General features: G+C 50.7%; 1 protein-coding gene across 10 annotated transcripts in view; it reads left to right on the forward strand.

Annotated features, from left to right (window-relative positions):
• Positions 1-12,500, forward strand: part of kif21b (kinesin family member 21B) — a 49,505-nt gene that overhangs the window by 28,853 nt on the left and 8,152 nt on the right. For 6 of the 10 annotated variants that reach the window (XM_034532569.1, XM_034532575.1, XM_034532570.1 and 3 more), the window contains 10 exons: positions 2,177-2,225; positions 2,601-2,842; positions 3,260-3,328; positions 3,476-3,586; positions 4,951-4,989; positions 7,856-7,992; positions 8,125-8,305; positions 9,024-9,188; positions 9,725-9,842; positions 9,947-10,117. In XM_034532569.1, coding sequence (XP_034388460.1) covers positions 2,177-2,225; positions 2,601-2,842; positions 3,260-3,328; positions 3,476-3,586; positions 4,951-4,989; positions 7,856-7,992; positions 8,125-8,305; positions 9,024-9,188; positions 9,725-9,842; positions 9,947-10,117 — 1,282 coding nt within the window. The remainder of the gene's footprint in view (positions 1-2,176; positions 2,226-2,600; positions 2,843-3,259; positions 3,329-3,475; positions 3,587-4,950; positions 4,990-7,855; positions 7,993-8,124; positions 8,306-9,023; positions 9,189-9,724; positions 9,843-9,946; positions 10,118-12,500) is intronic. The other 4 variants (XM_034532572.1, XM_034532576.1, XM_034532573.1 and 1 more) reach the window with 2 other exon arrangements.

Below are 12,500 nucleotides of genomic sequence, written 5' to 3' on the forward strand. Positions count from 1 at the left end.
CCTCACCTTCATCCCTAACCCTCATCCCTCACCTTCATCCCTAACCCTCATCCCTAACCCTAACTCTCATCCCTAACCCTCATCCCTAACCCTCATCCCTAACCCTCATCCCTAACCCTCATCCCTCACCTTCATCCCTAACCCTCATCCCTAACCCTAACTCTCATCCCTCATCCCTAACCCTCATCCCTCACCCTCATCCCTAACCCTCATCCCTAACCCTAACTCTCATCCCTCATCCCTAACCCTCATCCCTCACCCTAACCCTCAACCCCCATCCTCATCCCTCACCCTCATCCCTCATCCCTAACGCTCATTCCTAACCCCCACCCTCATCCCTCACCATCATCCCTCACCCTCATCCCTAACCCTCATCCCTCACCCTCATCCCTCACCTTCATCCCTAACCCTCATCCCTAACCCTCATCCCTCACCTTCATCCCTAACCCTCATCCCTAACCCTCATCCCTCACCTTCATCCCTCACCATCATCCCTCACCCTAACCCTCAACCCCCATCCTCATCCCTCACCCTCATCCCTCATCCCTAACGCTCATTCCTAACCCCCACCCTCATCCCTCACCCTCATCCCTAACCCTCATCCCTCACCCTCATCCCTCACCATCATCCCTCACCCTCATCCCTAACCCTCAACCCCCACCCTCATCCCTCACCCTCATCCCTCACCCTCATCCCTCACCCTCATCCCTCACCATCATCCCTAACCCTCATCCCTCACCATCATCCCTCACCCTAACCCTCAACCCCCATCCTCATCCCTCACCATCATCCCTCACCCTCATCCCTAACCCTCATCCCTAACGCTCATTCCTAACCCTCAACCCCCACCCTCATCCCTCACCATCATCCCTCACCCTCATCCCTAACCCTCATCCCTCACCCTCATCCCTAACCCTCATCCCTCACCATCATCCCTAACCCTCATCCCTCACCCTCATCCCTAACGCTCATTCCTAACCCTCAACCCCCACCCTCATCCCTCACCATCATCCCTCACCATCATCCCTCACCCTCATCCCTAACCCTCATCCCTCACCATCATCCCTCACCCTCATCCCTCACCATCATCCCTCACCCTCATCCCTAACCCTCATCCCTCACCCTAACCCTCAACCCTCATCCCTCACCATCATCCCTCACCCTCATCCCTAACCCTCATCCCTCACCATCATCCCTCACCATCATCCCTAACCCTCATCCCTCACCATCATCCCTCACCATCATCCCTCACCATCATCCCTCACCCTCATCCCTAACCCTCATCCCTCACCATCATCCTCACCCTAACCCTCAACCCCCATCCTCATCCCTAACCCTCAACCCCCACCCTCATCCCTAACCCTCATCCCTCACCCTCATCCCTCACCATCATCCCTCACCCTCATTCCTCACCCTCATCCCTCACCATCATCCCTCACCCTCATCCCTAACCCTCAACCCCCACCCTCTCCCTCACCCTCATCCCTCACCCTCATCCCTAACCCTCAACCCCCACCCTCATCCCTCACCCTCACCCTCATCCCTCACCCTCATCCCTCACCCTCATCCCTCACCCTCATCCCTAACCCTCATTCCTAACCCTCAACCCCCACCCTCATCCCTCACCCTAACCCTCAACCCCCATCCTCATCCCTCACCCTCATCCCTAACCCTCATTCCTAACCCTCAACCCCATCCTCATCCCTCACCATCATCCCTCACCCTCATCCCTCACCCTCATCCCTAACCCTCATCCCTCACCATCATCCCTAACCCTCATCCCTCACCATCATCCCTCACCCTCATCCCTAACCCTCAACCCCCACCCTCATCCCTAACCCTCATCCCTCACCCTCATTCCTCACCCTCATCCCCCACCCTCATCCCTAACCCTCATCCCTAACCCTCATCCCTCACCCTCATCCCTCACCCTCATCCCTCACCATCATCCCTCACCCTCAACCCCCACCCTCATCCCTAACCCTCATCCCTCACCCTCATTCCTAACCCTCAACCCCCACCCTCATCCCTAACGCTCATTCCTAACCCTCAACCCCCACCATCATCCCTCACCCTCATCCCTCACCCTCATCCCTAATCCTAACCCTATTTTAAAACAAGTTTACCACAATGTGCATAACGTACTGCATGAGTCTCGTTTCCTCTCTCGCTGCAGTGTGTCTCAAATTAAAGAATCCAACAGCCAAGATGATTTCAAAATAAAGGTACATCTGATTCTTCCTCTTGACACAGGAAAGGTGTTGTTTCTTGTTAACATCTCTTCCATATTTATAATTAATTCAGAATATATGTATTTGTCTCGCAGTACCTTTATGAGCCACATTGTGTTGAGACTCTAATCTTCAGTCAGAGCAGATGCAGTCTAGTTTGTCACCACCAGGGGGCAGCATACGCACACACACTTCCTCAGACTTGGTTGTATGTTCTGGAGGTTCCCCTGATGTTAACACTGTGTTCTTCATCCTTTGAGGGGTATTTTAGTTTAGTCTTTTTTCAGACATGTTTGTTTTCATGTTCTTTTGCCTTAAATTCCACATGATCTCTTGTTCTATGGCTGTTATTCATGTTATTGTGATCAGATGGAGCCTCGTCTGTCGGCCCAGATGAAGGCGGTGTCTGCAGAGCATCTGGGTCCCGTTGTGGACCCCTCGTCCGGCAGCAAGCAGCACATCACCAAGTCTCTGGCCTCGCTGACGGACATCCAGGAGGACGGGCTGAGCCTGGGGACCGCTAGTCTGGGTTTCAGCCTGGCCCTGCGAGACCACTACCACCGGGACCGGGTGTCCCGCACCATCAGCCTCCCGGTCAGGGGGCACACCTTGTGAGTGAAGTCATGTGATGAAGCAAAGCACGAGTATGACGTCCACAATGATTAGCAATGACAAAGTGAGATGAAATAAAATACATCAAAGGAAATGAGATTAACCTGTGGGTACAAGTACCTCATGGGTACAAGTACTTCCTAGGTACCGTGGCTACATGTACCCTGTGGGTACAAGTACCTCATGGGTACCCTGTGGGTACAAGTACCTGTGGTTGGAAATCCCTGCTCCGCCTGTGAAGCCTCAGGTGACCTTGTTGGTGAACTTCTACCCTTCAACCAGCAGAAGAGCAGAATTATGAACTGGAACATTGAGAATAAAACGTGTTGGGAGCATAAACAAACCAGTGGAAACATGAGGTATATTCACATAACTGTGTGTGTGTGTGTGTGTGTGTGTGTGTGTGTGTGTGTCAGTCCCAGGCAGTCTCGGGGTTATGACACCTCCCCCCTCACAAGGAGGAAGTCCTACGACCGAGCCTACAGGTACGGCCTCCGTCATCACGTCTTGGTGTTTGTTGGCAGATGTCTTGACTGTGGAGTGACGTTCTCTTTCCTTCTTTCCTTGTCTCCTCTTCACTCTTCCTTCCTTCCTTCCTTCCTTCACCTTCCTCCCCTCCTGCCCCCTAACAGGCCTACTGACGGCTACACCCCCCCCTCCTCCCCCCCTCTCAGGACCAGGAACGACCGCAATGTCTTCTCAAGGCTCAGCAGCAACCAGAGCCAGGGTTCTGGTCTGGACAAGTACGTACATATATACAAATACATACATATATACATATATATATATATATATATATATATATATATATATATATATATATATATATATACATATGTACGTATATACGGTTCTGGTCTGGACAAGTACGTACATATATACAAATACACAGTCCTAACCTGTCTGTCAGTGAGCTCCAGAGGAGTCCTAACCTGTCTGTCTGTGAGCTCCAGAGGAGTCCTAACCTGTCTGTCTGTGAGCTCCAGAGGAGTCCTAACCTGTCTGTCTGTGAGCTCCAGAGGAGTCCTAACCTGTCTGTCAGTGAGCTCCAGAGGAGTCCTAACCTGTCTGTCTGTGAGCTCCAGAGGAGTCCTAACCTGTCTGTCTGTGAGCTCCAGAGGAGTCCTAACCTGTCTGTCTGTGAGCTCCAGAGGAGTCCTAACCTGTCTGTCTGTGAGCTCCAGGTGCTGGTAGGTGCCCTGTGCTCATGCTATGCTAAGCTAACAGCTGCTGGCTGTAACCTCATATTAGACGTGAGAGCAGAACTAATTTTTCTCATCAAACTCAAAGAAAGTGAAGAAGCCCAAATGTGGAACTATTCTTATTATTGAAGCACAGTGACATGTCATGTGACCCTAAAGTCCACTAAGCCGGCTCTGCTCAGGCTGGTGCTCTAAAGACATGAAGGCCAGAACCGGACCAGCTCCTTTGTCATGTCTCAGCCCCTCCTCCTTCTAACCCTTTGCCAGTAACCCTTCTGTCTTTCCTGAGCGTGGTTAACCCTCTCCTCTTCCCCTCCCTCTCCTGCTCCTCCCTCTCCTGCTCCTCCCTCTCCTGCTCCTCCCTCTCCTCTTCCCCTCCCTCTCCTGCTCCTCCCTCTCCTCTTCCCCTCCCTCTCCTCTTCCCCTCCCTCTCCTGCTCCTCCCTCTCCTGCTCCTCCCTCCCCTCTCTTGCTCCCCCCCCTCTCCTGCTCCTCCCTCTCCTCTTCCCCTCCCTCTCCTGCTCCTTCCTCTCCTGGTCCTCCCTCTCCTGCTCCTCCCTCCCCTCTCCTCTTTCCCTCCCTCTCCTGCTCCTCCCTCCCCTCTCCTGCTCCCCCCCTCTCCTGCTCCTCCCTCTCCTCTTCCCCTCCCTCTCCTGCTCCTTCCTCTCCTGCTCCTCCCTCTCCTGCTTCCCCCCCTCTCCTGCTCCTCCCTCCCCTCTCCTGCTCCCCCCCTCCCTCTCCTGCTCCTCCCTCCCCTCTCCTGCTCCCCCCCTCCCTCTCCTGCTCCTCCCTCCCCTCTCCTGCTCCCCCCCCCTCTCCTGCTCCTCCCTCCCCTCTCCTGCTCCTCCCTCCTCCCCTCCCCTCTCCTGCTCCCCCCCCCCTCTCCTGCTCCTCTTCTGCCTCCAGGTTGGATGACAACGACTCCTCGCTCTCCGAGGTGCTCAGGTAGAGGAACTGTGTTTGTCTCTCTCTGTTTTCCCATTTGCCTGTGAACTCACCTGGTGTCATCACCCCCCCCCCCCCCCCCCCCCCCCATCGCTGTGGTGCTTGTTTTAACCACATGCGCCTCCTTTGCCCACCTGTGACGTTTCCCACCCACAACACCTGAGTGAACCTCCCCACTGACCTGTAAATGAGCAGATGTTATTAAAAGTGCATAATACATATACATATAAGGAAAAGTTCACTTTGAGAATATTGGTGTCGCTCTCATGTCTGTTTGTAGCCAGTTAGCCAGTTAGCTTAGCACAAAGAGTGGAAATGGGAGGAAACCCTTCTCTATACATTTACATTTAAAAACAACAGAAATACAGGGAGGGTGAAATAATATTTTTAGTTCCCCAAAATGCAACAAAGATTAAACCAAACAATACTTACCCTAATGGGTACACGTACCTCCTGGTACCGTGGCTACAAGTACCCTGTGGGTACAAGTACCTCCTGGGTACCGTGGCTACAAGTACCCTAATGGGTACACGTACCTCCTGGTACCGTGGCTACAAGTACCCTGTGGGTACAAGTACCTCCTGGGTACCGTGGCTACAAGTACCCTATGGGTACAAGTACCTCCTGGTACCGTGGCTACAAGTACCCTGTGGGTACAAGTACCTCCTGGTACCGTGGCTACAAGTACCCTGTGGGTACAAGTACCTCCTGGTACCGTGGCTACAAGTACCCTATGGGTACAAGTACCTCCTGGGTACCGTGGCTACAAGTACCCTGTGGGTACAAGTACCTCCTGGTACCGTGGCTACAAGTACCCTGTGGGTACAAGTACCTCCTGGGTACCGTGGCTACAAGTACCCTGTGGGTACAAGTACCTCCTGGGTACCGTGGCTACAAGTACCCTGTGGGTACAAGTACCTCCTGGGTACCGTGGCTACAAGTACCCTGTGGGTACAAGTACCTCCTGGTACCGTGGCTACAAGTACCCTGTGGGTACAAGTACCTCCTGGGTACCGTGGCTACAAGTACCCTATGGGTACAAGTACCTCCTGGTACCGTGGCTACAAGTACCCTGTGGGTACAAGTACCTCCTGGGTACCGTGGCTACAAGTACCCTGTGGGTACAAGTACCTCCTGGGTACCGTGGCTACAAGTACCCTGTGGGTACAAGTACCTCCTGGGTACCGTGGCTACAAGTACCCTGTGGGTACAAGTACCTCCTGGGTACCGTGGCTACAAGTACCCTATGGGTACAAGTACCTCCTGGTACCGTGGCTACAAGTACCCTGTGGGTACAAGTACCTCCTGGGTACCGTGGCTACAAGTACCCTATGGGTACAAGTACCTCCTGGTACCGTGGCTACAAGTACCCTGTGGGTACAAGTACCTCCTGGTACCGTGGCTACAAGTACCCTGTGGGTACAAGTACCTCCTGGTACCGTGGCTACAAGTACCCTGTGGGTACAAGTACCTCCTGGTACCGTGGCTACAAGTACCCTGTGGGTACAAGTACCTCCTGGTACCGTGGCTACAAGTACCCTGTGGGTACAAGTACCTCCTGGTACCGTGGCTACAAGTACCCTGTGTCTTTATATACGTCTTTATGCTCCCAGAAGCTCATTGACGACTGGCTGAGTATTGATTGCACAAACATGAACATTATCCTTCTTCTTCTAGAACTTTCAGCAAGAAAGCAAAACGTTTTCCCAAAATAAAACTAATCCTCTACGACAAATAGAATAACATGATAGAATACTAATGTCCTCCAACATGCTGATCTATTTCTGTGTGTTCAGCTGCACCTCTCACCAGGCTCCGCCTCCATGTGATCATTAGGCTGCTCGGCCATTGGTCCACGCGGATGTCTGTCAAAACTGTTTGGAGCTTATTCTGCTCTTTCGTGTGTCACTGACATGCATGTTATTATATATATATATGTGATTTTGGTGTCATTTTAACATATTTTAACAAGCAGAAAGTGGTCTGGTGTTTAATGTTTAATATGACGTGAGAGAGTGTGTGTGTGTGAGTGTGTGTGTGTGTGTGTGTGTGTGAGAGTGAGTGTGAGAGTGTGTGAGTGTGAGAGAGTGTTTGTGAGCGTGTGAGTGTGAGAGTGTGTGTGTGAGTGAGTGAGAGTGTGTGAGAGTGAGTGTGTGTGTGTGTGTGAGAGAGTGAGTGTGAGAGTGTGAGTGTGAGAGTGTGAGCGTGTGTGTGAGAGTGAGTGAGAGTGTGTGAGTGTGAGAGTGTGTTTGTGTGTGTGTGTGTGTGTGTGTGAGAGAGTGTGTGAGTGTGAGAGTGTGAGTGTGTGAGTGTGAGAGTGTTTGAGAGAGTGTGTGTGTGTGTGTGTGTGTGTGAGAGTGAGTGTTTTTACTTCCTAACCCTTCTGTGTTTCTATTCCTCACACAATCTGTCCCACGTTGTGTCAGTGGACAAGAGAGAGAGAGAGAGAGAGACTATATAATATAATGCCTTAATTGGTATGTTCTACAGGGAGGGGGAGCAAAGGCAGTGGGTGGGCTCTGAAAAGCACCAGGATGTAGTCGGGTGTAGTAAATGTACGACAGTGACGTAGTTTCATCTCTATATCTGTTGAGGGTGTTTGTGTGTTTGTGTGTTTGTGTGTTTGTGTGTTTGTGTGCATGCTTGTGATCGGCCTGTTTCACACTGCACACACACCTGTAGACGTGTGGAGGGGGATCATCCCCACTGCTCTATTCTGAAGACACTGTGTGTGTGTGTGTGTGTGTGTGTGTGTGTGTGTGTGTGTGTGTGTGTGTGTGTGTGTGTGTGTGTGTGTGTGTGTGTGTGTGTGTGTGTGTGTGTGTGTGTGTGTGTGTGTGTGTGTGTGTGTGTGTGTGGTCGTTAGGGGTGTCATCAACCCCATCGGGGGGGTGAAGGGGGGTCGGACTGCCCCCCTGCAGTGTGTTTCTGTAGCTGAGGGCCATTCAAAGCCGGTCCTGTGTGTGGATGCCACAGATGAGCTGCTGTTCACTGGATCTAAAGGTACACATCCCACACACTATACTACACTATATATATATATATATATATATATATATATATATATACACACACAGTTTATATATACACACACACCCACAAAGAGAGTTTGAATGGTCTTTTTTCCGGGTGCAGATCGCACCTGTAAGATGTGGAACCTGGTGACCGGTCAGGAGATCGTCACCCTCAAAGGCCACCCCAACAACGTGGTCTCGGTCAAGTACTGCCCCCCCTCCGGTCTGGCCTTCTCCGTGTCCACCTCCTACATCAAGGTGTGGGACATCCGCGACTCGGCCAAGTGTGTCCGCACACTCACGTGAGTTTCCTCCCGACTCCCTGTTCCCGTTGCCCCTCTGGCCTCATCCCTCTGGCCTCACCCCTCTGGCCTCACCCCTCTGGCCTCACCCCTCTCGCCTCACCCCTCTGGCCTCATCCCTCTGGCCTCACCCCTCTGGCCTCACCCCTCTGGCCTCATCCCTCTGGCCTCACCCCTCTGGCCTCACCCCTCTGGCCTCACCCCTCTCGCCTCACCCCTCTGGCCTCACCCCTCTGGCCTCACCCCTCTGGCCTCATCCCTCTGGCCTCACCCCTCTGGCCTCATCCCTCTGGCCTCACCCCTCTGGCCTCACCCCTCTGGCATCATCCCTCTGGCCTCACCCCTCTGGCCTCATCCCTCTGGCCTCACCCCTCTCGCCTCACCCCTCTCGCCTCACCCCTCTGGCCTCACCCCTCTGGCATCATCCCTCTGGCCTCACCCCTCTGGCCTCACCCCTCTCGCCTCACCCCTCTGGCCTCACCCCTCTGGCCTCACCCCTCTGGCCTCACCCCTCTGGCCTCATCCCTCTGGCCTCACCCCTCTGGCCTCACCCCTCTGGCCTCACCCCTCTGGCCTCACCCCTCTGGCCTCACCCCTCTGGCCTCACCCCTCTGGCCTCACCCCTCTCGCCTCACCCCTCTGGCCTCATCCCTCTGGCCTCACCCCTCTGGCCTCACCCCTCTGGCCTCACCCCTCTGGCTCCCTCTGCCCCTCACAGGTCAGCGGGGCAGGTGGTGTCGGGCGACGCGTGCGCGGGCACCAGCACCCGCACAATCACCTTTGCTCAGGGCGAGTGTCAGATTAACCAGATCGCCCTGAACTCATCAGGATCGGTGCTCTACGCTGCTGCTGGGAACACGGTCCGCATGTGGGACCTCAACAGGTACTGTATGTCATTAGAGATGAGTTATTAAACTATATTAACCAGGTCATTAGAGATGAGTTATTAAACTATATTAACCAGGTCATTAGAGATGAGTTATTAAACTATATTAACCAGGTCATTAGTTAAAGATATTAAACTATATTAACCAGGTCATTAGTTAAAGATATTAAACTATATTAACCAGGTCATTAGTTAAAGATATTAAACTATATTAACCAGGTCATTAGTTAAAGATATTAAACTATATTAACCAGCGTGGATCTATATATTTGGACCTTTTTATTGTCCTGCAGAGAAATGATTCACAGATTGGACCAGGTACTTTACGCAGAGGGGCTCGGACCCAATTAATGATGCATAGAACCCCCAGAAATGAAAAATGAACGTGTGCCGTAGTTTTACTTCACTGGAGACACGGAAAGTGATTTCATTCAGAGAAACCTTGAAAATCACTTTCTGGTAAGTAATGTATTTCACAGACATTTGGTTGTGTGTGTGTGTGTGTGTGTGTGTGTGTGTGTGTATGCGCGCAGGATGCAAGGAATGGGGAAGCTGACAGGCCACATCGGCTCCGTCATGTGCCTCACTGTGGGACAGTCTCTGCTGGGCAAAGATCAAGTAATCACTGGCTCCAAAGACCACTATGTCAAGGTAACACACACACACACACACACACACACACACACACACACACACACACACACACACACCAGATGCAGACACATCTAGTCTCCCGCTCCTCGTTCTCTCCTCAGGTGTTTGACGTGGCAGAGAGCATGCTGGGTAATGTGGGTCCGGCTCATAACTTCGAGCCGCCCCACTACGACGGCATCGAGTGCTTGGCGGTCCAGGGAGACGTGCTGTTCAGCGGGTCCAGAGACAACGGCATCAAGAAGTGGGATCTGGAGCAGCAGGAGCTCACTCAGGTGTGTTGAAGAGGAGGAGGAGTCAAACTCTTCTTCTGAAGACGTGCAGAAGGGCGTGTTGTCGGTTCCCACACAGGAAGTGAGGTGATGTGGAAGTTCACACATCAAAAGATCTGATGCGACTGAGGCCATTCATTCATGACCTCTTGACCCTCAACGGGACATGTAGTGACACCACACTGTCACATTTACATGTGAATTCTGAAAGTGATTTAACATTCAATTGATTGAAAATTAAATAATGAGAGTTCGCAGCTCTGTCGCGTTGTTTAGTCGAGCAGCACTTTAATCTGAATGATGATGCTAACATGCTAACATGATGTTTACCATTAGCATGTTAGTTTAATCCTGATAAAACAATATAAACACATAAGATCACATAATAAAACATGCATAACTAGCATCACAGGTTAAAGCTCATTAGACCCAAAACAAAGAACAGCTGACGGCTCATGAACCAAAGTATGAAAAGTTAAACGTCTCGACAATCTGTCCTGGGGGGACATGGCTGTCGTTCATGGCATCCATCCAATAATTATTGACTACATGATGAATAGCAAAACAGAATAATTGAGAATAAAAAAAGACACGAGCTGCAGACATTTGATAGAAACGGGCGCCAAGCAGCCGGGCGCCAAGCAGCCGGGCGCCAAGCAGCCCACACACAGCGTCTCATCCAGCCTGCTGTGACTGCTGGTTATCGGCTAACAGATGTGCTGTCTCACCCCGTCTCACCCTCCCAGAGTGAGACGGGGTGACCGCAGCTGTTGAACGCAGGTAACAGTTTCCACTCAGAATGAAGTCAGCGCTGTGGTCTGCCATCCCATAACCTCACAACCCATCCACCGTCTGCCTCCCTCGTGGTCTCTGTCTAATTATGTAAGAGGATCAAAGTGTGGCTTCGGGTACAATAGAATATATTACAATAGCTCCTCTGGTAAAGTACACAGGGGAGAATATGGGAAGCAAGTTATTTATATTACTCCACTCTAGTTTAGTGATTCCCAATTGCTTTAAAAAAGTAAACTATTTCAAGTTTGTGTGTTTTGCTGTTTGTGGACGTGCAGCTGCAGAGTGACGCTGCTCTCTAAGAACAAACACATCTTTACCCACGGGTGTTCAGTTGTCATACACACGTAACACAGACGCAAAACGCACATAAACACACACACAAACACACGTAAACACACAAACACATACATGAACACATGCAACACACACATAAACACATGTAACACATGTAACATGTAAACACACGTAACACACATAACACACACGTAAACACACATAAACACACGTAACACACACGTAACACACATGTAACACACAAACACACGTAACACACGTAACACACGTAACACACACGTAACACACACGTAACACACATAACACACACGTAACACACACGTAACACACACGTAACACACATAAACACGTAACACACACATAACACACATAACACATGTAACACATGTAAACACACGTAACACACATAACACACACGTAACACACATAACACACACGTAACACACATAAACACGTAAAACACACATAACACACAAACACACGTAACACACATAACACACACGTAACACACATAAACACACACAAACACACGTAACACATACGTAACACACACACACGTAACACATACGTAACACACACACACGTAACACATACGTAACACATACGTAACACACACACACGTAACACATACGTAACACACACACACGTAACACATACGTAACACACACACACGTAACACATACGTAACACACACACACACACGTAACACATACGTAACACACACACACGTAACACATACGTAACACACACACACACGTAACACATACGTAACACACACACACATAACACATACGTAACACACACACACGTAACACATACGTAACACACATAAACACACGTAACACACGTAACACATACGTAACACACACGTAACACATACGTAACACACACACACACGTAACACATACGTAACACACACACGTAACACACACACACACGTAACACATACGTAACACACACACGTAACACATACGTAACATACACACACGTAACACACATAACACACACGTAACACACACGTAACACACATAAACACGTAACACACACATAACACACATAAACACACGTAACACACATAACACACACGTAACACACATAAACACACACGTAACACACACACACGTAACACATACGTAACACACAAACACACGTAACACATACGTAACACACACACACGTAACACATACGTAACACACATAAACACACGAAACACACGTAACACATACGTAACACACGTAACACACACGTAACACATACGTAACACACACACACGTAACACACATGTAACACATACGTA

This window comes from Cyclopterus lumpus, chromosome 5 (genome assembly GCF_009769545.1).
Source record: "Cyclopterus lumpus isolate fCycLum1 chromosome 5, fCycLum1.pri, whole genome shotgun sequence".
NCBI classification, from domain to species: Eukaryota; Metazoa; Chordata; class Actinopteri; order Perciformes; family Cyclopteridae; genus Cyclopterus; species Cyclopterus lumpus.